This window comes from Mobula hypostoma, chromosome 14, assembly GCF_963921235.1.
Source record: "Mobula hypostoma chromosome 14, sMobHyp1.1, whole genome shotgun sequence".
NCBI lineage: Eukaryota > Metazoa > Chordata > Chondrichthyes > Myliobatiformes > Myliobatidae > Mobula > Mobula hypostoma.
Window position 1 is genome coordinate 22830933 of NC_086110.1, and position 27605 is coordinate 22858537.

The following is a 27605-nucleotide window of genomic DNA, read 5'->3' on the forward strand; positions in this document are numbered from 1 at the left end:
TTCAACAACATTCAAAGTTCTTTCAACATTTTCGTGGACAGGCTTATTCTGTCCCTACCACACAATGGAAAACCCTGAAGCAATGAGGATCAGATAGCTTTTGCAAAGGAGTTTGACTAAGTATAACTACAACTTTCCTGGGCAGACCTGGGTCATTCACTGATGCACTAAATTCTAGGTCTTTAAAGTTACCTCTCCTTCCAGGAAATGCTTAATCTATTCCATACTTACTTTCAGCATATTCTGCTGAAATTTCAGAATGCTAGTGTCTGCTGTCTTTTGCCTTTTTTTTTAAAACAAGAGAACAATTTTTTAAAATCTCATCTCGTTATCCATCTGACAGATGGGCCACTGCCCATTCTAAAGCACATTTCACTAAAATACAGTAGTTGTAATTTAACTGAGTGCATGTAGAAAATCTGCTGAAGCAAATTTATTTTATTGATAACTTTTCAAATAGTTTATTTTTGGACAAAAGTGGATTACAGACATTAGCCAATGGTGACATTGGTGCAATGATCCAGCTGGAGAAAAATACATTACAGGTGAGAAGCAACATTAAAAAATACAGCTACAAAAAAATCCCTTCACAAAGTGCCTTTCAATTTTATTTAAAAACACAATGTAAATATAGAAATTTGATAAGTCACACAGGCATACATTGACCCAAGTTCATGAAAAACTTGTAGAGGAACTCCAATCAAAAAGCTAAAAAAAAGCATGATTTAAAAACAAACTGGCGCCATGCCTCTTGTAAGGCATATGTTTTGACAATTATCTCAATATGTTGGCTTCACAGTTGACTAGTGAAATTTTCAGATCTGTGGAGGGGAAGATATATAAAAATATTATTGTACATTACAGTAGGCCATACTTCCACAAATATCTTTAATTGACAGGAATAGGCCTATTAGTTCCACTTGGTTGTTCTATCATTCAATGAACTTGTACTGTAGGTGACCTATAAAACTTCATTTTCATTCAGTTTTGCCTCATAATGCCCACTGTTAACATTAATCTACTAACCAATTTCCCCTGGGATCAATAAAGTATGACTATGACTATAAATAATGACTGGTTGCTGAGGAGTCTTCCCAATTCATACAGAATTAGTTCCTAACTTCACTCCCAAAAGATGTGACATGTATTTTCAGTATGTCCTGCACCGGACTTCCCCACTTTCTCCAGGCCTTGAATCACCAAACAGGAAAAATTGTTTTACTACACACCCTATTCTTTCCCTTCAATATTTAAACAAACTCATACAAATTACGTTCTCCAAAATCTATCAAAAATTTCATTTCCATCAACCAATGCCTGACTATAATCAGATACATTCCCTTTGCTTTATCAATTTCTTGTTCAATCTCTCTGCAACCAAAGCCTTTCATTTTCCACAGAAGCTGCCTGACTAGCGTGTCAGTACATTTTCTGTTTTTGTTTCAAGAATTATGACAGGGCTGTGTAGTCTTTAATGTGGTTTGGATGAGCAGGCAGCTAGCTCACGATATGTAGAGATATGGGAGATAATTTGTCAGTATTTCTCCTCTGTCAGGTAGCAGGGCTTAGAGTTGGTTTTCTCTTAGAGTGGCAGTCTTAGCTTCATCAAGAATGGCTAACTGCACCTATTATGCCAGACAATGACCAGCTCTATCAAAAGAATGAATAATATCTTTTCTTAACATTCCATTATATTACCTTTCCCAAAGTCCCTTAACTGGACCTACACAACTTAACTACAGAAATCCTACAGCTAAAAGGACCAACCAAGAGGTTGGCTATTCTGTGGTATCTTAGTTCATGTGTTCCTAGAACCTTTGCACCATCTACAAGGCAGAAATCCAGTTTAATAAAATATTTCACCTGCACCTACAGTAGTATTCAATAACTAAATGCTAAGGACAGAACAGCTTGATGCCCTCTTTCATCATGATAACTAATGATTTCTACCACTAGTAGTCGGTAGCACCAATATAAGATGCACTGGAGCTGCTTGGCAAGAATTTCATTTTCTAATAGTAGCCTCTGAACCTATGATGTCTCTCTAACAGGAGAGCTGCACAACAACATCAGCACCCACAAATGACCTTTCAAATGGATGAAAATCCTCAAACTGCAGTGATATCTGAGAGAAAAATTAGTGTCACTATCACCTCTGGATAGTGAGGGAACAACCAATGTGCTGACACAAAGTAAATCACATTTCTTTAATATGCCAATAAAAAAAGCACTAAAAAAAGACATTCTAAATGCCATATTATGAACTCTTTATAATATTACTTGACCAGAATGTTCAAAGGGGATTAAAATACTAACATTTACAAATACATATTCTGAGCTACTGCAATAATGCAGGTCCTTGTCATTTCTAAACATAGAATAGCAAATAAATATAGTAAAAATGGGGTTGTCCCAATTAATCCTTAGAAGCTTAATCCTCAATAATGACGAGTCTTAATTGCTACTGTCATATCTCATTCTCTCAGTTTTTTTCAAACACTTACCCACACAATACTGAGATTTTCTTCGCTTAAAATTACTAACACTGGTACTGCATTCCACACACTACAATATTTTGCTCATTGTGTAATCCATTGCTTGTTCTTATTCTTTCTAAAATCAATGGCTACCAGTCTAGATAAACTATTCCATAGAGAATATCAAGGTTTTTCCTATTTGTCCACACAGTGAACTTCCAAATACCCCTGTCTAATCACTTCAACCTTGCATATTCTAAAAGTGAAAAATCCAGGTGTTAATTCCTAGCAGATAGTAATTAAAAGGATCAAATGCCATAATATTCTTCTTCCAATGTAATTTTTTTAAACAAACATCTTAATGACCCTATCTAAACCTTACTCATTTTTTTAAGATTCAAAACAAAGTTATGGTGAATTCAGTAATGATATTTCATACAAATGATCTCATGTAATGCAGATCCTGTGAAGTGCAGGCATTTGTTTATCTTGGCTTCCTCAACATTCAAAAATATGAAACTGTCTTAATTTAAAATATTAAATCTGTCCACCAAAAAATGTGTGGAAAGGGAGAACTGAAGTAGAGGGACAGAAATTCAAAAATATGCATCCAGGAAATAAGCTGATTAAGCAAAAGACTAAATAAAATGTTTTTGATAGTTTGGTGGCTGCACAAGGGATGGATGAGAAGGGTTGGGGGTGGTATGCAGGTTAATTAGGAAGGTTAAACAGATGTGAACATGTAGATGTTTGTTGTTCACGTATCATAATTCTGTTCCAGTTAGTTTGAGCATGAGATAAAAAGATGATAGCTTGCATTACTTAAAAAATTAAATGGCATTTTCCTTTCCTATATTTTTCCCACTTTTATCAATTCATACTTAATAAAAAAATCAAGCAGCAAGCTCAGTAATCACATTCATAAATAATCCGGCTTTCTATAGGAATTCAAATGCAGTAGTTATTCAAAATTGAGGGAAGGGCAGACTAGAATTCTGTTGACACCAGAATTGATTTTGTGTTCTCAACATATTTTCTTTATCTCTCAACCAAGTATCAGCAACCTCAAAGCACCTCAGACATTTGACTCAGAGGACCATCAAGAAGACACTAAGTAAGGTCCTCATCCTAAAGTGTATGTAGACAGTTACTTACAGTAGTTATTGTAAGATCCAAGGGATCATCTGGTGAGGCTTTCAGCCTTTGAAGACCATCTTTTAGTTGTTTACGTATTTCTTCATAATCTGGTGTTTCCTCATACTTCAGTGACACCACATGCTGGAGGTATTTCTTCAATTCATCTTTAAGTTAACAATAACTTATTAAATATCTCGTGCATTGTTTCTCTCTTCTCATATCAACATTTCTTCAGAAACATGTTTCACAATTAATTAACTCCCCTTCAATCTCAAAAAATTTCTACACATTTATGATTGAGAGACACCTACTCAGAGTTTAATAAGTTTTACTTGAAGCAAAGAATTATAACAGATTAGAAAATGATAGAATAAAATATTGCAATGCAAATTTGGGAACTGATTAAGATTAGTGAAATAAAAAAATATTAGAGAAAGTCAGAATAAAAAGGAAAAATGAATTTATATAAATTCTTAATGTAGCTGAAGGATTTTTCTTTAGATTAGTGGGAAAATAATTGAAAATGATACTTAATACGTTAATAAATTACTACATATGCATAGAGGAGAAACAAAAACAAAACAAAAGAACCAAATAATTAGGAGCAAAGTAAGCCACATGTCCCCTCACGCCTTATCCACTTATCAATAAGACCATGACCAATTCCACCTGGACTTGTAGGCTCAACTTAGTTCCCTGAGACAGAACATTAATACCAAAGATTTATAATCCTAACAAAAACAACTCATTTACATCTAAAGTAGACAGCCCTTAATTCAAACCTATACCTCCAAGTTCTATATTCCCACGCGAGCAGAAATAATCCTTTCAGGATCTATTTTGCCTAACATACACGACAAGTTCTTCATCCCATCAATCAACCAAAATTGCAATCACATAAAACTTTGGTTATGAAATACAGTGGATTGGGCCATTGGTTAATCAGGGACAAGCAAGCAAGTTTATTGTTTCGTACTTTTCAAACACTGGCAGTTCAAAGAGCTTTACATAGAACAAGATATAAAAATCAAACATCAAATTTCAGACAATATATAAAAGACAATAAAATGACACAAAAATTATACATGATAAATAGAAGTTACAGTGTAGGAGATTCTAATTAAAAGAAAAGAAAACATTTTAAGCCTTGATTTAAGAGAGCTTAAAAATGGTAGGGCATTGCAGAATGCAGTAGAACAGAGGGATCTAGGAATAATGGTGCATAGTTCCCTGAAGGTGGAATCTCATGTGGATAGGGTGGTGAAGAAAGCTTTTGGTGTGCTAGCCTTTATAAATCAGAGCACTGAGTATAGGAGTTGGGATGTAATGTTGAAATTGTATAAGGCATTGGTGAGGCCAAATTTGAAGTAATGTGTACAGTTCTGGTCACCAAATTATAGGAAAGATGTCAATAAAATTGAGAGAGTACAGAGGAGATTTACTAAAATGTTGCCTGGGTTTCATCTCCTAAGTTACAGAGAAAGCTTGAACAAGTTAGGTCTTTATTCTTTGGAGTGTAGAAGGTTGAGAGGGGACTTGATAGAGGTATTTAAAATTATGAGGGGGATAGATAGAGTTGACGTGGATAGGCTTTTATCATTGAGAGTGGGGGAGATTCAAACAAGAGGACATGAGTTGAGAGTTAAAGGGCAAAAGTTTAGGGGTAACATGAGGGGGAACTTCTTTACTCAGAGATGGTAGCTGTGTGGAACGAGCTTCCAGCAGAAGTTGTTGAGGCAGGTTCGATGCTGTCATTTAAAATTAAATTGGATAGATATATGGTCAGGAAAGGAATGGAGGGTTATGGGCTGAGTGCAGGTCAGTGGGACTAGGTGAGAGTAAGAGTTCGGCACGGACTAGAAGGGTCGAGATGGCCTGTTTCCGTGCTGTAATTGTTATATGGAGCAGACTTCAGACCCTCTGGAAGGTTATTCCAGATACGTGGAGTATAGTAACTAAAAGCTGCTTCACCATGTTTAGTTTTGACCCTGGGGACAGTAAGAAGACACACCCCAGGTGACCTGAGAGCTCAGGAAGGTTCATAATGCAGCAAGAGATCAGAGATGTATTTTGGCCCTAGACCACTGAGTGCTTTCTAAACCAGCAGTAATATTTTAAAGTCAATCCTCTGATGGACAAGAAGCCAGTGTAGTGATCTGAGAACTGGAATGATGTGTTTTACTTTCTTGGTCTTAGTGAGGATTTAGCAGTAGTGTTCAGAATGAGCTGCAACTGCCTGAGGGGCTTTTTTTTAAAAAAAAAACAGACACCTGTGAAAATGCCTTTACAGTCGTCAAACCTCCTAAAAATAAATGCATGGATGAGATTTTCTAGATCTTGCTGAGACATAAGCCCTTTAACTCTCGGTATATTTTTAAGATGGTAGTAGGCTGACTTTGTAATTGTCTTAATGTGAGTCAAAATTTATGTCAGAGTCCATCACAACAGCAAGGTTTCTGACTTGGTTTGTGGTTTGCAACGACAGCGATTCTAAGTGAGCACTGACTTTTAAATCATTCCTTTTTGGCACCAAAAACAATTATTTCAATTTTGTCTTTGTTTAACTGGAGGAAGTTTTGGCTCATCCAATCAGTGATTTGTTCAACAGTTTTTTTTAGTGATTGTAAGGGACCGGTCACTTGATGACACTGTTATATAAATCTGAGTATAATCCACATATTTAAGGCAAGATATTTCGTTGCTTACCATGATTTGAGCTGGAACAAGCATGTGTATGTTAAACAGAAGAGGTCCTAGTATGCGCCCTTGAGGGACACTGCACGTCATTTTTGTTCAGTCAGATATGCAACTATCAATCAATACAAAATAGTCCATCCTGTAAGTAAGACTTAAACCACTTTAGGCCTATACCAGAAAGTCCCACGCTATTTTTCAGTCTGTCCAGTAATATGCCACGGCCAACTGTGTCAAAAGCAGCACTGAGATCCAGTAAAACCAAAACTGAAATTTTATCATGAGCATCATGGTTTAAGTGGATGTCATTTAAAACCTTGATCAGAACAGTCTCAGTATTATGGTGTTGTTGAAATCCAGACTGGAAAACATCCATACAGTTCCTTAGTGCCAGAAAGCTGTAAGTTGCTGATAAACAACCTTTTCAATTATTTGACATAAACATAGTAAGTTTGATATAGGCCTGTAATTACTGAGGCATCTAGGCTGTTTTTTTTAAAAACAGGCTTAATATCTGCAGTTTTCAGGGGTTTTGGGAAGCAGCTTGATAGAAGAGAAGTGTTAACCATTTGCAGAATGTCTGGCGCCATGCAACTAAAAACATTTTTTTGAAAAGGAGGGAGGGAGGGAACGTCGACTCAGACCATGAGAGGCCTGCGTCGGGCATTTTCATGCCTTACAAGGCATTTTTAAAGAAGGTTGTAGGTAAAATATCAAAGGAACAGGAAGATGATTTCAGGTGTAGCAAATTTCTTCTAAGGCTTTATAGTCAATAGATTTGAATTGTGTCATCTTAACTAAATTAGTTTTGAGTGAAAGGATGACACTGACTTCTGACCTGATGCAGAAACACTGACATCTTAATGAATTTTATCAGTAAAAAGAATGCAAGATCATTATATGATTTTGTAGATAGCAGTTCAGATGCTACTGATATAGGAGGATGTGTGAGCCTATCAACTGTAGCAAGTAAGGCACGTGCATTTTGGCTGATTTTGTTTATAACATCAGAGAAGAAGGGTAACTCTATGAACAAAAATTAAAGAGAAATTAGCTGGGAATCTTTATTTGGGACACTATGCTGCTTAATTGGGGCAAGAGACCGTTGCTGAACAGCTTCTAACTAGCATCAGATGATTGTACTTTTATGGATGTTAGACACTACACCATGCTTAGAGCGAACAGTTTTTAAATATCATCAGCTGTGGGAGCTTGTATTACAAAAAAAGAAGTGACTTTTGTTTCTGGTAGTAGGAGAGAAATAAGCAATAAGACAATTCTGAACTGTTTTGTTCACTGTGGTTTCAAGGATTCAGGTTTCAATGTGCTAGAAATGGGTGAAAGGGAAAATGAAACTATTTTCCTACTTCAACAGGTTAGAAACTTTGAAGAATTTGAAGGTATCGACAATCATCTTGAATGTTACAATGAAAATAAAGACTTGGAGTATGCAATCGTCGATAACTTTGTATGAAGGCAGTCCATTATCTGCACTAGGTGTCTGCACTAATTTTCTTCATTGCGCACACTAGATGAATTCCTCTATTGATAATTTTTAGGAACTAATAGTTTAATAGTACTGTAGTGGCGTTGATAGTGTTCTAATTTGTTCTATATTTCATTTAAACCCAGAATTTGTTACTCATGTAAATGGTAGTTTTACCCTTTATAACAATTTCCATGAAACTTTGGTTAATTGGAGCAGCCACTTCAATGTGCCAAAATTCACTGGCCCTGATGTGTCCCAGTCAACTGAAATGCACTGTATTGGGAATATTGTGCGCTGTTCTCATTTCCATACTCTGATATTCAGGCTTTGAGAGAGTTTAAAACAGGTTCTCCATTGACAAGAGCATGTTGCTTGGATTAGATTGTGGTAGCTACAAGGAAAGCTTGGACAAATTAGGACTGTTTTCTCTGGAGTGTCAAGAGGCTGAGGACTGTACAGACAGAAGTATATAAATTATGTGAGGGACATGTAGGACAGATAGTCAGAGTCTTTTTCCCCCTGGGGTGGAAATGTCAAATACTCCAGGGAATAAATTTTAGGTGATGGGGAAAAGTTCCTTATTTTTAACAGTGTTAGGTACCTGGAATGTACTGTTGGGGAGGTGGTAGAGACAGACAATAGGGAGATTGAAACAGACACACCAACAAGCAGGAATACAGACCACGCACAGACAGATGAGATTAGTTAGATTAGCATTTACCTAATAGATCAATTTGCAGAACATGCAAGGAAAGGGAAAGGTAGGGTTTTGTGTTTCATGATAAGCTCTTTGTAGTACTTGGACGTAGCAGTCTTGTCGATTAAGTGCTGTCTGTTCCACCTACTGAGAATTCTCCTCCATGATCCTGACTGTAGTTTACATGCCACCAAAGGCTGATGTTACGCAAACACTCGATGTATTGAGTGCTGTGATTAGTGCAAACAAGCCTACCCCAATGCCCCTCATCATTGCCAGGGACTTCAATCAGGCTTGCTTGAAGAAATCTCTGCCCAATTATCATCAACATATCACCTGCTGTAGCAGGGGTCTCAACATAATTGACACTGTTATACAACTATTAGGAATGCCTTCTGTTTCATAGCTAGACTGTACATCGAGAAATCTGATGATCTGACTGCATACAGGCAAGGCTCCAGAGGTAAAGACAACAAAGAGGTGGTTGCAGGAGGCAGAGCAGCGGCTACAGGATTGCTTCAAGTTGATAGATTGTGCCATGTTCAAGGACTCATCGAAGCATTTGAACAAATACATCACAGTTATCACAGACTTTATAAAGTCAGTATGGACAAGTGTGGCCCACAAAATTCATTCCCCAACCAGAAGCCTGGATGAACCAAGAGATCTACAATCTGTTGGGTGCTAGATCAGTGGTACGGTGACCAAGAAAAATACACAAGGTCCAGGTACAACCACTGGAAAGCCATTTCACATGTGAAGTGGCAATTCCAGACCAAACTTTAATCACAGAAGGATGAGAATCACAGCTGAGCAGGGCTTGAAGGTCATCACCTCCTATAAAGTAAAACCAAATGACATATGTGATAACACGGTTTCACTCCCAGATGAGCTCAATGCCTTTTATGTTCAATTTGACTGACAAAACATGTTAGTACCTTCACAAACGATCCTGCAATTTCAGTCCCTGAGGCCAATGAGAAAACATCCTTCAGCAAGGTGAACCCGCGGAAAACATCTGACCCAGATGGGGTACTTGGCTGAGTACTGATGACCTGTGCTAATCAACTGGCTGGAGTGTTCACTGATAACTTTAACCTCTTGCCTTTCAGTCTATGGTACCCACCTGCTTCAAGCAGGTTTCAATTATATCAGTGCCCAAGTACATGGTAAACTGCCTCAATGACTATGCTCCAGTAGCACTGACAGTGATGGAGTGCTTTGAGTCGTTGGTGATAAAACACATCAACTCCTGCATAAGCAGCAACTTGGATCCACTCTGTTTTGTCTATCACCACAACAAGTCAATAGCTCCTCACTTAATCTTGGAACATATGGACAATGAAAATGCATACATTCAGATGCATTCCATTGACCACTGCTTCGCATCAACACTACCATCCTCTTGAAACTAATAAATAAGCTCCAGGACTTAGGTCTCAATCCCCCCCTTTTGCAACTGGATTCTTGATTTCCTCACTTGCAGACCCCAGTCAGTTCAGATTGGCAACACCTCCTCCACAATCACCATCAGCACCGGTGCACCACAAAACTGTCTGCTTAGTCCCCTGTCTACTTGCTTCATACTTACTGTATACAGCTTCAATGGCATATTTAAGTTTGCTGACAACTCCACTGTAGTTGGCTGAATCAATGATGGTGATGAATCAGCATGTAGGAGGGAGAGTGAAAATCTGGCTGGATGGTGCCACAACAGCAGCCTCTCACTCAGTGTCAGCAAAACCAAATAACTGATTATAGACTACAGAAGGAGGAAAATAAAGGTCCACGAGCCAGTCTTCATGAGGGGATCAGAGGTGGAGAGGATCAGCAACTTTAAATTTCTTGGTGTTATGCCAGAGAATCTGTCCTGGGTCCAGTACGTATCTGCCATTACAAAAGTGACATGGCAGAGCCTCTACTTCCTTAGAAGTTTGCAAAGATTTGGCATATCAACCACAACTTTGACAAACGTCAATAGATGTGTGCTGGAGAGTGTACTGGCTGTGATGCAACCAGTCAGGTATGAAAACACCAATGCCTTTGAATAGAAAAGACTACAAAAAGTAGTTGATATAGCCCAATCTATCATGGGTAAAGTCCTCCTCGCCACTCAGCACATCATAGTAAAGCATCATCCATCAAGGACCTTCACCACCTGGGCCATGCTCTCTTCTCGCTGCTGCCATCAGGAATGAAGTACAGGAGCTTCAGGATTCACACCACCAGGTTCAGGAACAGTTATTATTCCACAACCATCAGGCTCTTGAACCAGAAGGGATAATGTCACTCAACTTCATTCACCGCAGCACTCATCTGGTTCCACAATCTATGAACTACTTTCAAGGACTCTTCAGCAATACAGGAACAGCTTCTTCCCCTCTGCCATCCGATTCCTAAATGGACATTGAACCCTTGGACACTACCTCACTTTTTAAAAAAAAAATACACAAGTATTTCTGTTTTTGCTCATTTTTCATTCAATATACGTATACTGTAATTGATTGTTATTTACTATTAGTATTTTATATTTTTTCTCTTCTATATTATGTATTACATTGAACTACTGCTGTTAAGTTAACAAATTTCACTTCACATGCAGTGATAATAAACCTGATTCCGAACTCATGCTCTCGATATTTATTGCTTATATATTTATTTTCTTTTTATATTTGCAGTTTGTCGTCTCTTGCCCATTGTTTTTGTCCATCTTTGTTGTGTGTGGTTTTTCATTGCTTCTATTGTGTTTCTTTTATTACTGTGAATGCCTGCAAGAAAATGAATCTCAGGGTTGTATATGGTGACGTGTACTTTGATAATAAACTTACTTTGTACTTTTGAACCTCAGTGCTCCAACAGCTTCATGAGATCTTTTTTCTGAATAAGCCAAAGAAACGGACAAATGGAGCTTGCACAAGCTTTTCTTCAAATCTTCACAGCCAATGTGCAAAAGGTAAACAACGACTGCTTTCAATTTAGTAAGTAGCCCACTATTTTAACCACAATTTCCACTCTCCCCACCTTTGTAAATTTTGTTTGGCAGGGAAATAGCAGGTTGACAAGCAGAAAACATTGGTTAGTAACCATTCTTGCTGTCTGAACATTCCAACTTGCCCTTATGGACACAGTTCCCACACCACTCAACACACTCCTGTAAAACTGGAGAATGTAGGACTCCAGGTTGTTTCACTTGCTTAGATCACATACAGGCACAACTAAATTTTTAAAAAACCACATTCAAAGTTTTCTAGAACTCATCTTACTTGGAATTTTTCTTTTCTTGAAGCAAGACTTCAGGAAACCTGGAAGGTCATCCTTGTATCTAGTGCAAAAACATTTAAGTCAGTTTATACATCTTAATGACAGAAAAAATACACAATTCATCAATATGGGGGAGCAACTATAATTTGGAAAACTTTTCATGATTTAATTCTATAGAAATGACAAATTATAGGCTTTTATTTGATCTCATCTCAATATGTATTAGAATTCTGAATGGCACTTGAATCACAATTAACCGTCAAGTTAAAGTTATTTTTATGAAGGTTAATTTGCTGCCTTAAAAGGGGCATAATTTTACCATCAAGTAGAGATCCTCAAAAAGTATATTCCTTCTGTTGAAATACCAAACCACATAAAAATTGCTTATGTGTATTTCTGAAGTTACATATTACTTCAATTAGATCTTTCCAAAACCACTCAAAGGCTTTCTATATTAAATAGAATGGTTTCCTCTCTCAGTTATGCCATGTTACATTGTTACTTCAAACAGTGGAATGAAATTAAGCTATTTTCTACTCTGTTCATTCTACAAGCAACGCACAGAATTTAGTGAACCTGGAAATCTTGGATTCAAGATATAATGCACTAACTTTTACATATTCTGATATTGATCAGAATATTAGTTTGCTATCCACATACATAAATAAGCCACTGTAGCTCCTTTCCAAATCCAACAATTTCAATTTTTAAGTACTTAAATTTTAAAGTTATTTTATATTACAGGCACCACTGTAGCATAGTGGTAAGCGCTATGCTATTGCAGCTTGGGATGCCAGGTTCAGAGTTCAATTCCGACATCACATGCAAGAAGTGTGCATGTCCTCTCCATGGAATGCATGGGTTTTCTCTGGGTTCCCCAGTTTCCTCCCATAGTCCAAAGATGTACTGCGTGGGGTAAGTGATCATTGTAAATTGCCCCGTGATTAGGTTAGAGTTAAATCAGGGCTGTCAGGGGTTGATGGGCAGTACAGCTCATGGGCTGGAAGAGCCTATTCTGCACTGTATCTCTAAACATGTAATTAGGATAAGTTTAACTATATACAAACTTACTTCAGTTTTGTTTCCATAACAGAATATGGGGAGTCAACATCATCAGACCAAGGCAACGAGCCACATAGTGCCTTCAATATACAATAACCCAGGTTTTCAAGATCACTGCGTCTGGAAGGTCCTATAATGCATAAGTGGTTCTGTTTAGTTTCTTGAAATTTCTATGGCGTATCATGAGTTTCTTATCTTTATCAAACAATGGAATAATCTCCAACCCTCAAATTTATTTGACATATTTTTAACCCCCTCGATGATTGTGTTATACACGTCTAAGTTAGCCCATGAACTATTACAAAATTTAATGCAAATTGTTTGTGTAATTGACCCTTTATATCAAGACAATAGAAGATTCTGTGTGTACAAATTCACATGCGTGGATTTTCCCCAGGTCCTCCGGTTTCCTCTCACAATCCAAAAACATACCAAGTGGGTTAATTGATTAATGTAAATTGTCCTGTGATTAGGTTAGGGTTAAATTGGGATTGTTGGGGGTTGCTGGGCAGTGTGGCTAGAAAGGCCAGAAGGGCCTATTCCATGCAGAGTATCTATATAAATAAACAATTTGCCACCTGTTGCATATATTAGTCAAGTTCTATAGAGAAACAATTTGCAGAACATCAAAAGAAATTTTCCACTATGTGACTGGATGCTAGCTGGTGGCACACTATTTAATCCTGACAGTAGTACAATTAAATCTGACATAGATCCAAATCCAAAAATTCATATCCATACTTTTTGGTAAGGGCTTCTATGAATTTGATCTCCTGGTTCATATTCCTGAAATGTTTGCAGTTTTTCATCATTACATATTTGACTAAAGAATTTATACACAAAACTGGGCAACAAAATCAATCTTATGTACATCCTGTGATTGTGTAAACTTCAACATTAATTAGAGCAATGTGCACCACAATTAAATTGTAGAACCACCTAAATTTGAATCAATTCCAGAAGCATGAACTAAGATAGCACATTTGTAGAAAACATCACCAAAAAGTTTATCGAATTGCAGTAAATGCAGCCCAATTATTCTGCATCCCACATTTATAACCACCCACATACTATTGTCTTTGTAGATCCTAATATGTCCCTGAAAGAAAATCATTTAAGAATGCCAATATAGACGGTGAAATGAAACTGAGAAGAGGAAAGAAAATGACAATTTTAATGTAGAATGTCCAGTTACCACCAGTAAAACCTCTGATTTCTTTCTCCTTGTCATCAATAAGTAGCTAGTCATTGGTGACAAGGAGGAAGAAAGCAAAGGTCCATGAGCCAGTCTTCAAAAGGCAGTGCAGAAGGTTGCTAACTTCAAAATTCCTCAGAATTACCAAGGGATCAGCACTTAAATGCCATCACAAAGGCGGAACGAAAAGTGGTACACACAGCTCAGTTCACAGGCAAAGCCCTCCCTACCATTCAGCACATCTACACAGAACAAGAAAGCAGCACCCATCATCAAAGATCCCCACCATCTAGATCATACTGTCTTCTCACTGTTACTCTCAGAAAAGAGGTACAGCAGTCTTAGGTCCCACACCACCAGGTTCAGGAACTGTTATTACCCTTCAACCATTAGTCTCCTGAATCAGCATGGATAAATAACTTCACCACAACCTTGAAATAATTCCAAACCATTTTCAGGGCTGTGCAACTCATGTTTTTAGTATTATTTATTTATTATTTGCACATTGGTTGTCAGTCTTTATGTGTATTTTTTTTAAACTAATTTTATTCTATTTCTGTCTTACTGTGAATGCCCGCAAGAAAATGAATCTCAAGGTAGTATATGGTGACAAAAAGGTACTTCGAACATTGTACTAAGGAGTGGATGACTGTTAGAGCCACTGGCTATTCGTTTGGGATTAATCAGCAAGTGAGGTTTTCTTGTATTTTCATTAAAATCATATTCACAGTTTTTGGGAATTGCTACCTTTCTGGAACATGTCCCCAAGATAGCCAAGAGTTTACTGTTTAGAAACTCATACAGAGTATAATAAATGGCATATTACCAGCTCCTTTGTGTGCATCCACACTGATCAGCTCCACAGTGCCCTCATGTGGTGTTCTGCTCCCTTCTTTATATTCGACATGCTTACCATCAGGGCAGTACCTGAATGCAAAAGAGAAACCTGCCAGGTACACCTGAAAAGAAAATTCATGATAATTTGTGCTACAGTTGATCCAGCATTAATTACCAAATAGCTTAAAATAACTAAAATTACAAAACATGAATGTCAATGATACAATAAATGCAACAACATTTGCATTGTTCGAGCTCAGCAACAAGCTTTGGTCATAGTGAAAAGGAACTGTATTGAATTGGATCAATTCTATAATAATTCATGCCAACAAAGCATTTTTAAAATATTGCTCAAAAAGATTCATACATGTTTTATTTACATTTGTTTCCTGTTTTTTATTTTCTATTTTATCCAGGACAATTTCAATCCATAAATAATCTGTTTTATGAATACATGGCAGAACCTACTTTCCTTTGTTATAGCTAATTATTAGAAATGAATCAATTTTGTTGTTGACAATTCTTGGCACCTCCCAGTTACAAATAATGGACAATATTCCTATTAATAGAGTATTTTCCATGAAATTGTGGATTCTTTTTTTTAATTGATCTATGCCAAGTGATCATTTTGCACACCAATTGGCAAGGAGAAATATCATCCAGCATGAAACCATTTTCTATATGCTTTGATTAATTGATCTAAAACCAATAGCTTGTGTGGTAGAGATACTTTATGCCGAACGTAAACGTAAGAGAGTGCAGGTGCTGGAATCTGCAGCAACAAACAAAACACCGGAGGATTTCAGTGAGTCAGGCATTATCTATGGAGGGAAATGGACAGTAAATGTTTTGCGTTGACACTCTTCATCTGGCCTGAAAGATAAAGGTGAGGGGAAGGGGTGGAGCAAGAGCTGGAAAATGATAGGTGGATTCAGGAGAGGAGAAAAGTAATGGGTGCAAGAACCAATAGAGAGTATTTCCTCTGTTGTCTGAATCCTCTTCAGCCAATTGTTTAAAATCCTGCAGTCTATTAGCAAATTCATTATTATCGATCCAAATATTTTAAATATCTTCTGTGACAGTCATTTTTTATTATCTATGCAGTGACTCTACCATAGCCAAGAGGTTTTCAGCAAATTAGATAATAAAAATTTAATCCTTTACTCATCCAATATCTACAAACTCTTTTCAACAACTAAGAATGAGGAAAATCTGTCATTTTCCTCAGCCATACTGCTGATACAGTTTAATGATTGCAACCAATGATCTCAACAAATCTTAAAATCGAATCTCAAATCTTCTGTGCTTCATATGGCCCAATTGCTCATTGTTAAAACAATACTGAGCCAAAGTGTGTCACCATTTTCTACAAGATAGGCATGAAAGCCAGAGTTAATATGCCTTAAGTTCCATCATTTTATATGTTGAAATGTTACTTACCTGTTCTAGATCATTTGGGTTCACGTAAATATTTTCTGCCTTGATGTCTGCATGCACATATTCATTTGCATGAATGTATTCAAGCACATCAATCTGATAGAAGACAGGAAATAAACTAGTTAAAACTGTAACACTAGTCTAAACTGGGGACAGAAGCTTAAGAAATACTCACAATTTTATAAGCTAGTTGAAATACTGCTTTTTCAGATAAAGGTTTCTTGTTTTTCTCAATAATTGACTGCAAACTGTAACCCATGTCTGGAAATACCAGGAACCTAAAACAAAACATGAAAAGCAATTTATATTAATATTCAATAATGGTTGATAAAACAGTAAAATGAACATTGTTGAAAATATAGTACATCCTACAGTTGTATTAGACTTTATTACAAGCAGCAGAAATTTTAGATAGTGAAGGAGTGCATGTTTAGATATCAGATGGTGTTTCTTCTTCAGAATGAACTTGTACTGATTGCAAACAAGTTTGACGGCAATTTTCTTTAAAAGTTAAAAGTGAAAGTGTTGAAGTAAGATTGGCAATTTAATAAAGAATAAAGTTACTTCTGTTTTAGCACACCATACATGACCTTCATTTTATTTTCTCTCCTGCATGATTCGCACTGACTGCACTTTAAAGTTTTCCTGGCAAGAGAAGAGGGAAAACGACAAACTTGTTAGGGTCTGCCAATGCATTGTTCTTTGGATATTCACTGAACTTCCTTCTTGAAACAGGTTTTGGGCCATGTCTCAGTGATCCTTACTTTGGCTCAGCAACTTCTAAATTGATTAAGCTTCTAGGAAATTTTTTTCTACATCAGAGACCTTAGTAAATTCATGCAGGTGTTGAGATGTAACTATCTATAAATCTATTATAATGGTGTGAGTGTGTGGAAACATCATAAAGTTGAGTACCCTACTCCTCCTACTTAACTCATAAGAAAATCTTGCTTTTCTGGAGGAAGTTTGGTGACACTTTATAAGAACTTGGTGAAAACTGTGCCTGTTGAGAGTAGGTAATGTGAAGGGTGAGGCACGGAACAACATTTACAATTACTATATGCGTTCAAAATCTTATTTGCTTATTTCAATTCAGTGATTAAGCAAAACAAACATTCATATTAACAGATATATGCATCCGTGGGAAGCACCATTTACCCTTAGCATGTCAGCCACGCCACAGTTAGATGTTAACACTATGGAAGAGAAAATTACCCCTGCCTTTCAGAATCTCTGGATTAATTATGCATGAAACCTTCTTCAAATTTGTTCCCATACTTAGCCCAGGAACAAGAAACTAAGTGTGGTACATTCGATCATTGCTTTAGCTAAAATCAGATAATCCAGAATTAAATACTTATTGATTTGCTTTGGCTGTATTAATTTTTTTTATATTGTTACAAGTTGAGACCTGTAGCTGAAAAGTAACAATAAGCAGGGACCCCAACTCGATACCTGTTAATTTTTGATTATTTTGAGACTAAGTGTAACCAATACAAAATTTCAAAGATTCTGCAATCAATACCTATGAAGTTCAATAATTGTCAGTGCTTTAAAAATCTTTGCCTTACAGAAAAATTATACTACATATCATAGCAAGACCAATTAGAGGTTTGGGTTTGATTGTTATACCGACACATCTATGGATTGGTTTTCACAAGCAAATAATAACTGCAACATTTCCCAAGTTGTTTTACATGGACTGAGAACACGGCCACCATAGATGAAATCATTACATCTGTGGATAGTCAATCAGCCAAAATGGAAATTGAAATATCCAAAAGGTAGCAGGAATGGAGAAAATTTAAAGGTAGGAATAGGCTAGGAATTGATTTGCAAATAAGGATAAAAACTTCAAACGAAAATGCTGTAAACTAGAGGCCAATACAGGCCAGCAAGGTGAAAGATGAATGGGATCTTGATAACTCTAATTACAAAGTGTAGCACGTGAAGGCCAATCAGGAATGCTTTGGAACAGATAACCTTAGAGGTAACAAAAGACACGATTCCAAGATGGTAAGATTAAGCCTTTATTTCTGCCACAAAAAATATGACATTAAATTTGAAGGAAAAGAAAAAGAACAATGAATTATGATGAGAGAAGAGGAGAAATCCAGTATATAGTTTAGCTGAAACAGGGTCAAGAGAAAAAGGTAATAGGAGCTGGGGAGAGAAAAAAAGGGGCAAATCCCACTGGTCTGGCCCAGGGCTAGGTGAACAGTAGAGGTAACTGACTGTAGCCTCAATACTACTCATGTCAGTCCATGAGTTACCTCTTTGATATTGATGAAAGTATAGGATGCATGAGAGGGGGTGACCTATGGTGAAAGAAATGTAAAAAAGAAAAAAAAAATAGGGTCAGAGAACCCTAGGCAAGATTTTTTAAACATTTTGGCAAATTTAAGATAACGGCCAAAGTTCAAATTCTGAATATGAAAGAACTGATTTAGGTGAGCTTTATCCAGGGATTGTCAGGTTGGGAGGGGATAAGGAACTTGGATAGAGTGCTCTATAAAGGAGTGATCAGAATGGCTTTGTGACTGAGAAGGCAATGTCACAGGGGTAGTATAAACATGCCAGAATTACAGGGGACAGTACACAACATTTCTAATATCCTAAATTACAGAAACAAATTAATAAAATTAAATGCAGCCAATCATAATACTTGTAGGTATTAGATGCTTATTTGACACCCACATTTGAGATACCGTTCAAGACAACTACTGTCATACTTTTCCTACTGCACCTACCTGTAAGCATTTTCATGAAATCCAAAGCCAATACAAGTTGGAATTCCCAGAAATGTCATCACACGAGACTTCACCCATTTGTCAACTGCCAAAACAAAATCGTACATATTGAAATGCTTTTTAATAAAATTGGTTTTCATAAAGTTAGCAGTAAATTGCTTTATCAAGTCGATATATTCATTAAATGCAGGAATTTTATTAATTAACAAACTGAGACTATAAAGAAATTGACCCAACTGGCTTATGACAGGCCATTAAGATGTAGTTAGCTAGGCTCTTAAGTAACGTATCACACAGCAAAGGAACCACTAAATTAAATGATTTAAGTTCTTACTGCAAGTACTAGATGGAAATTCAGACCACTAGCAAGTAGTTTGCTTAGTGTAATTGAGAATGAAAATTAAAAATATATAGATGTGACAATGATTACCGAGTTCATGATCCACTAAAGGCAGCAAGTCTTTAGGTGGGCAGGGTTGAAAACTGTTTTCTCATTTGCTCATTTACCGTCAAGCAAAAGGGAAATCTGGGATCGTTTTAAAGATTAATAAATGAGGTACAGTGCACAAAGATAGCTACACATAGCTTATAGAATGGGTGGCAGCAAAAAGGTTTTCACTAATCTATTCCTACTAAAACCTTCATGTAATTAAGCTGCCAATTATAGTCTAGATCAAATGATTTTTTGTTTTAAAGACATCTCAGTTTATGCTGTTTACCTTTAACCGGCTTTGCAGCACGCTGGAGAAAAATTTGTTCATTAAAAATTCGACCATCCTTTGCATCCTGAAAACACATTTACATGAACAACAGCATCAGTATTAGAGATTGTAACAAATTCTAACTTTGGAAGCTTGGCAAGTTACAACTTACCACTTTAACCATGTAGTTGCACTGTGAGGATCCAGTCACTTGTTGTGCTGAAACAGTTAAAACAAAATTTTTACATAGCTAGTGCAATAACCATAGACTTCATATCAATAATCAGAATCATGAGATATTGAAACATCCCAAGGCACTTCAGAGGAGCATCAGGTGACCACACTTGAAACACCATGTGCAGCTCTGGTTGCTCAGGTATAGAAAGGATATCAGTAAGCTGGAAAAGGTCAGAAAAGATTCACAAAGATTTTATTGGGAAGGTGGTGGGGCTTCATTTACAAGTCCAGACTACAAAGACTATGGCTTTTTCCCCTGGATCTTCAGAGACTGAGGGGTGATCTTACAAAGTTTTATTTAAATCTTGATGGACATAGATAACATGAATGATCACGGTTTCCTCCCTAGTGTTGGTATGACTAAAACTGAAGGATACAAGTTTTAGAAGCGAATGGGAAACTTAAATAGGGACATGTTTGGAGCATCCTTTTTCCACACAGAGAGACATGGGAAATGAACAACCAGAGAAGTAGTACAGGTGGGTACAATTACAATGCTTGAAGGGCATTTGGATAGGCATTTCCACGTGGATAGGAAAGGTTTAGAGGGGATGGGCCAAATGGGACTACTTCAAATAAGCAACATAGTCAGTATGGTTGAAATAGGCTGGAGGATCTATGTCTGTGCTGTATAACTATATGATATTTAAAAGTGTCAAAAAAAATCCAACTAAGTGGTCAAAAACTTAGTCAGAGGTATACTGATATAAAGATCTGGGAAAAAAATCCAGAGCTCAAGATATTTTAGTAACTGTGGATACAATCGCCAACAGGACAATTATGGAAAAAGGAATGCATAGAAGTCCAGAATTAGAAGTATCAGACACAAAATGCTGGAGAATTATAAATACATAGAGATTTCAGAGGGTTGCACGATTCATAATGATATAGAAATTAAACAGAAATCCCATAGAGGAGTTTAAATTTTATACAATGCTGAACTGGGAGATAATGTAGATGTGGCCCAACTCAGGATGTTGAGAGTAGACCTTTGGATTAACTGAACTTTATGGAGGATAGATTATGAGGGGATCAGCCAATAAAGAATTAGTTAAGGTCAGAGGCAAGAAAGTTTGAATGAAGATTTCAGTGTCAAAAGGAACAAAACAGAAATGGACACTGGCAACATTACAAAGATGTTGCATGCTGTTTAGGCAATGAAGAGACTGGTACAACAGGGGTCGGTATTTTTAAGTCCTCTATACATACTGCACTTCTGAAGGGCCACACTTGTTTACAGACTCTGTAGTTGCTCTTATTTTTCATTATCAAACCCTCTATATCCCTTGAAGGTGGTGGGGTGGAAATAAGTCTCTACCAAAGGACGTATAAGGTGTTCCTTCCCTCTGCTGGCCTGGAGATCACCCTTGGGCAAGGTGTAACACCTGCTTAGCACCCCCCTACCACCCAAAATCAGGATCACATGAAGCCATGGGAGCCAGTGGCGAATGGTTATATGAGCAGCTGGTGCATACCGCAAAAACTGGTTACGCGGCCACTGACACCAGGCAATCTCTGAAGAGTAGTGATATGGGCTGGCGTCACCGGTTTTGTAAAGACACTGCACATAAGGCAATGGCAAACCACTTCTGTAGAAAAAATTGTCAGAACAATCATGATGATGGAAAGACCATGATCGACCACATCATATGACATGGCATATAATGAAGAAACAATATCCCTTGATTTCTAGACTTGTCTTCCTTTCACCTTTACAGGAACACCCACTGGCCCCGAACTCCATTTTCATTTTTGAAAGACTCCAGCTTGTCAAATGTAAACTTAACCAAAATTTACTGCTCCGAGTCTACATTTGCCATGTCCTATCTCAGGATATTGTAAATAAAAATTGTCTTCTTCTAATTCAACACCAACCACATGTCTTTTGACATCCATCCCGAAACTTACTATGTCAGCATTATTCCCATAATGATCACCTGCACAATTTCAGCTTTACTAGCCAAAGATGAAGCCCAGTGTTTCTCCTGAATCTACGAGAGGCTTTCAATAACAGTTAGATATGTTTCAAATAAAATATAGTACTTTTCCAAATTAATTGTTGTTTCAAAAAAAATAAAAAAGCCCTGCCTTTGTTATGTCAGCACTTAAGACATCAATGTTGATATTGGATTACTTTTAAGTAAAAGTAAACACCAATTAGTCTAGCAGAATGCATTTTACTCAGCAAATATGTGGTAAAATACCTGTATAGAGCAACCCAGATTCAGTTTCATGCTGAGAAAGAAGCCTGATAAGTTTCCATTTTTTATTGTTCTGATCAGTCAGAACTTCATTTTCTAGATTCAGTTCCAATAGATTATTCTTTTGCCGCTTTCCTTTTGGACTTTTTACCGCTGAAGGGAAGAGAAAAAAATACACTGTTTCCACACTGTATGACTCTAAATTCATTTCAAATAAGACATTTATTTTTACTGATGCGCATAAATTCAAAATAAGCTTCTTGTACAAAATGGCATCTCACGGAAACTGCCAGTAAATTTCAACTGTAGATCCACTAAATCTTAACCGTGTTGAAAAAGTATCCTAAGTTCATGTTCCAAATCACAGCTTGAGAAACTAAACAACAACAGGAATTCTGCAGGTGCTGGATGCAGACTGGGAGACCGCTTTGCTGAACACCTACGCTCTGTCCGCCAGAGAAAGCAGGATCTCCCAGTGGCCACACATTTTAATTCCACATCCCATCCCCATTCTGACATGTCTATCCACAGTCTCCTCTACGGTAAAGATGAAGCCACACTCAGGTTGGAGGAACAACACCTTATATTCCGTCTGGGTAGCCTCCAACCTGATGGCATGAACATCGACTTCTCTAACTTCCACTAATGCCCCACCTCCCCCTTGTACCCCATCCATTATTTATTTTTATACACACATTCTTTCTCTCACTCTCCTTCTTCTCCCTCTGACTATACTCCTTGCCCATCCTCTGGGTTCCCACCCCCCCGTCTTTCTCTCCAGACCTCTTGTCCCATGATCCTCTCATATCCCCTTTGCCTATCACCTGTCCAGCTCTTGGCTCCATCCCTCCCCCTCCTGTCTTCTCTTATCATTTTGGATCTCCCCCTCCCCCTCTCAAATCTCTTACTAGCTCTTCCTTCAGTTAGTCCTGACGAAGGGTCTCGGCCTGAAACGTCGACTGTACCTCTTCCTAGAGATGCTGCCTGGCCTGCTGTGCTCACCAGCAACTTTGATGTGTGTTGCTTGAGAAGCCAACTCTACGTAATTGACACAGCTTGGTTGACCTCAGATCAATTTGAAAAATATTCCACACAAACAATTTCTATGCTTATTAATTTACAACAGTCCTATGATTATGTTTAAGGAAAGAACAACATTTTTCCAGGAAATGCATTCATCCCAGAATAATCCGAACAGGCAACAAATCATCTTTTAAAAAAAGTTTATTTTTTTGGTCTGGATTGCAACAGCAAAATTCCTGGTAGAAATTTTGGAAACAGTATTTAGGAAACAAAATTATTCAAAATATCTTGAAGCAAAGAGTTTTAAGCTGAACCAGAGATATTAAAACTTTATATCACTTATCTGGTTAAGGACATGATCTTCCAATAGTGAGAACTTACCAAGTGGTGACTTGACAGGGGATTTCTGAGTGCTCAGATCGCTCTCTCGTTTTCTCTTAGGAGAAGCCGTTTCTTTTTTGGGAGAGATTAATTTCACAGGGGAGCACTTTGAATTGGGTGCTTTTGGACTCGGCTCAGTTTGTGCTGTAATTACAATGAAAGAACCAACTTTTAAAGACAAGATTATTGTGCTTCAAAGTAAATGATCTGTAAGGCTGCTGCTTAAAATTTTGGCAGCAAAGAACTCAATTAGTTGACAGTAGAAAATTCCAAACACAAAGTAGGTTGTAGAAGTACTAAATAAAATTTCAACACTTGCTGCCACTTAACCACATATCCAAATAATTTTCGAAGAGCATTATTTTTCTAAAGAATGATTGGCTGCTTATTTTTGACGGGGGCGTGGGCATGTCGGGTGGGAAGTGAGGGTGGCACCTGTAATGCCATACAAAATTTCTTAACTGAGTAGAAGAAAGCAACAGACTTGAACTTATTAAGCCCACTTAAATTACTTACTTATGATTGCAGATATTGGTGATGCTTCTATTTGATAGCTTGGTTAAAGGAAGTTAAATATGCAAGTTTAGGATGACTTAACAGATGCCAGTGCTTGAAGATGGAGTATCAAAGGAAGAAAGTATATTATTGTTAAAATAAAGTTACAGTACTATAATGAAGGTGTTGATGGAAGTCAAGAAGACAAAGTAAAAGATGAAGTGAGAATAGCAATGGGAGTCAGAATCATTGCAAAAACAAGTAATACAATGGGATAAAGGTGTCGAAGCAAGCAACATGGACAGCAGTGGTAGGAAATTCCTTAATTTAATATTCACAGATTAGACAAAGGAGGCAACTAGTAACTTAAAAAAAATGAGGAAAAATAAGAGTAAATGTTATTTTTGTGGATAGTTTTCCCTCAGATACAGGTCTTCCCCAGATTATGAATACCTGATTTAAGGACCCCTTGTACACTCCGATTGTTCAGGAGAGTGGCCGAGTGGATTGGCTGGCTGCTGCAAGACTGCAGACTGTTGAGTGGGAAAGGGGCATTTCCAAATGCCTTCTTCCACCCCTCCCGCCAGACTGCAACAATTGACAGTTGGGTAAAGCCAAGCAGAATTGTCAGTGCAGAACAGATTCAGGCACCGAGTCAACTCAGTCTCCCAACATAACTATTTATTCTCATTTCTAGTTTACGAACACTTGTGAGGAACGGAACCCTGATGTAATCTGGATACTACAGAGTGAAACTCATTATCCTATTGATCTAAAATAATCAACCCTTCTGCCCTCAGATGGAAAAACAATGTGGCGTAGGAGGTACCTGAAGATGACGTGGAATGAAAGGTAACAGGCTGCACTTCCTCCTCTTTTTCTCCTTTGGGTATTTTGAAACCACATGATGGACAAAACTTGAAAGTAGCTTCTAAATTCTGGCCACAATCTGGACAATACTTAAAAATCATCCTGAAAAATTCAAAGGCACAATAGCTGAGAAATAATTGAAATATGACGATGGGAGTTACATCTGTTCCAGTTTGTCAAATTAGTTTCTCTCAAAACTAACTGATGGGCCTTAGTGTTGATTTCATTTCATACCATTTCTCATGTTTTCGTAGATTAATCATTTTCATTTTGGCTCCGGCATTAACACAATTCGAAAATCAATGCTTGACAAGATTCTGGCTCATTCTGGTCAGACTCAATCCTCCAAAGTCGTTTAATGTCCTAATCAAACTATGTGCCAATCAAAAAGAGCTATACAACCATATACCATCCATTAACACCTATTTGTTGCCCTGTGGGTCATATCTTCTGAAAGAAAATATGGGAGATTCTGCCTCTACCAAATCATCCACCAGCAGGTTCCATGCACCCATCACCCTCTGGGTGAAAATTTGTTTGCTCACCTCCACTCTTTTTCTCCTATCAGTTATTTTAAAGCAATGTCCCCTTTTTAAAAAAAGATCTCACTGCTGAAGATCCCTCTTAACTCAATACACTTTATTTCACTCTCCTCTCCACTTCCTATGCTCCTTTTTTCTTAACTAAAAACTTTCAGTTTTGCCAATGTCCTCAAACATCTTTTGTGCCTTTCTAACATAATTATATCTTTCCTGTAATATCCAGAACAAAACACAGGACTTAGATCTGGTCAAATAAGTATCCTATACAATTTTAATATTAAACTTTCCGTGCTTGTATTCTATTCCTCAGCCAGCAAAGAAAAACATTCTGCATACTTTCTTAAACAGCTTTTCCATTTGTCTTGCTATGTTTAAGAAAACACAGACACAATCCTTAAGCCCCTCCAGTTCCACTATGCTTTTCAATACCCTTCCCTCATGTACATAATCTTGTCACCCACCTCCAACTTTAAATTCTCCGGATTAAATTCCATTTGTCGCTTATCTGTTCAAATGATCAGATCACTTATGTCTATGTCAACTATACAGCCAGGCTTTGGACACTTGCAAACTCCTTTATCACGTCCCTATACTTAGAAAAGTACAGCATAGGAATGTAGACTTTTGCAAATAAAACATGAGGCGTTTTAAGTTTAAGGAAAACCGTAACAACTCATTTATGAACACAAGAAGCATGGTAACAGAATTTCACATAATATGTCATCACATCTGACCTGTTCTTAAAATGTATCCCAACTCAATGTCAGTGGTTGTGAATGTTGTGTATTTCCATCAATTACATTTGGCCCAATGAAAATTTGTTTAAAGTGGTTTCAAAAAGCAAAGGAACAAAAACTCGTATTTACAAGAATATTTAGGAGCACAACTTAGTGCACAGTAAATTTTTCGGCCATAGTAACATAGAAAAAAAAGCAACAAATGGTGATAACTAAAAGAACATTGGAGGATGCAAATAAATGTACCAATACAACTTAAGTTAAGTTTGGGGAACAGGATTCTTTCACTTATTGAGGAAGGTGTGTGGGAGGGATGAATGAAAAGTCCAGATTGGACTAATAACCATAAAAAAAATTGGATGCAGACTCCTAGCATTTGTGGTAGTTTCTTCATTACAGTATATAGGTTTGGATGTACATTGAGTCCTGATACAGGATCGTAGCCAAAAACATTGACTGTTTATTCTTCTCCATTGATGCTGCCCGACTGCTGAGTTGGTCCGTCATTCTATCTCAGAATCAGAATACGTCATGAAATTTGTTGCCTTTGTGGCAGCATACACCTGATTTAGCTGATAGTGACCTGCTTCACAACAACCAAACAACACTAGAGTGGCTGGCTGTCTGGTGTGACAAGCTATGATGATGAGTACAATGCAATATATAACAAGAGAAAAAACCTGTGAATTACAGTAAGTGCAAGTGTTACAGTATATAATTAAATAGTGCAAAAATAAAAATAAAGTAGTGAGGTAGTGTCCATGGGTCAAATGGGCATTCAGAAATTGGATGGCAGAGGGGAAGCTAATGCTGAATCGTTGAATGTGTGACTTCATCTAGATAGCTTAGTATCTTCACTCTTCTTGTTTAAGGCTTGCATTCACAGTTGAAAAGTAATACTTGGAATTTAAATGTGGAATTAGATTCCACATTTAAATATGACCAGGGTTACTGTTTCTAATGAAAAACAAGAATTGATGGGGTAAATCGAACCTACTTTTTCAATAAAATATTGTTATATTTATTTTATTGAGTTTACTGAACTGGGCGAATTTAACAGCATCACTTCTGGATTCCTTTAGGTTACATATTCATCCAATGAGTGCATGGCCAAGCAAGTAAAAACTCCAACTCAGGCCTCGCTAGTGTCTAGGCCGCAGGGATATGGTGTTTTAGTCCACAGGTGCTGTTGGGCCACGCTTCTCCCCACAACTGCGCCGAGACAGAGCAGGAACCCCGAGAGCCCCGCACCTACCTGGCACCGCTACCTCCCTTGCTCTCATTCGACTCGGGAGATTTATGACTGCGGATTCGAGGTCCAACTCGACGCTGCGAGTGCGAGTGCGACTGGCGGCGACTCGACCGCTGGAGGGTGCTAGCCA

At 37.4% G+C, this 27605-nt stretch overlaps 1 protein-coding gene across 1 annotated transcript; it reads right to left on the minus strand.

The window, feature by feature from the left end:
* Positions 1-582: 582 nt before the first annotated feature.
* On the minus strand, positions 583-27605 carry LOC134356149 (inactive serine/threonine-protein kinase VRK3-like). The gene is made up of 14 exons (XM_063066807.1): positions 27479-27605; positions 24904-25046; positions 23580-23723; positions 22179-22328; positions 19910-19956; positions 19756-19822; positions 19037-19121; positions 16462-16564; positions 16290-16382; positions 14839-14971; positions 12827-12947; positions 11758-11816; positions 3633-3778; positions 583-821 (listed from the first exon to the last, which is right to left on the minus strand). Exons 2-14 carry the CDS (start codon positions 25043-25045, stop codon positions 816-818), a joined length of 1296 nt encoding a protein of 431 aa, XP_062922877.1. The 5' UTR covers position 25046; positions 27479-27605; the 3' UTR covers positions 583-815.

What these genes read in the sequence shown, in the direction of transcription:
- LOC134356149 (XM_063066807.1), bottom strand. Translation starts at nt 25,045, where the DNA reads ATGATTTTTAAGTATTGTCCAGATTGTGGCCAGAATTTAGAAGCTACT. An exon ending in TTTCATGAAAATGCTTACAG is followed by an intron (nt 16,565 to 19,036) that starts GTAGGTGCAGTA and finishes GTTTTGTTTTAG; the next exon opens with GTTCCTGGTATTTCCAGACA. An exon ending in TTCAACTAGCTTATAAAATT is followed by an intron (nt 16,383 to 16,461) that starts GTGAGTATTTCT and finishes GTCTTCTATCAG; the next exon opens with ATTGATGTGCTTGAATACAT.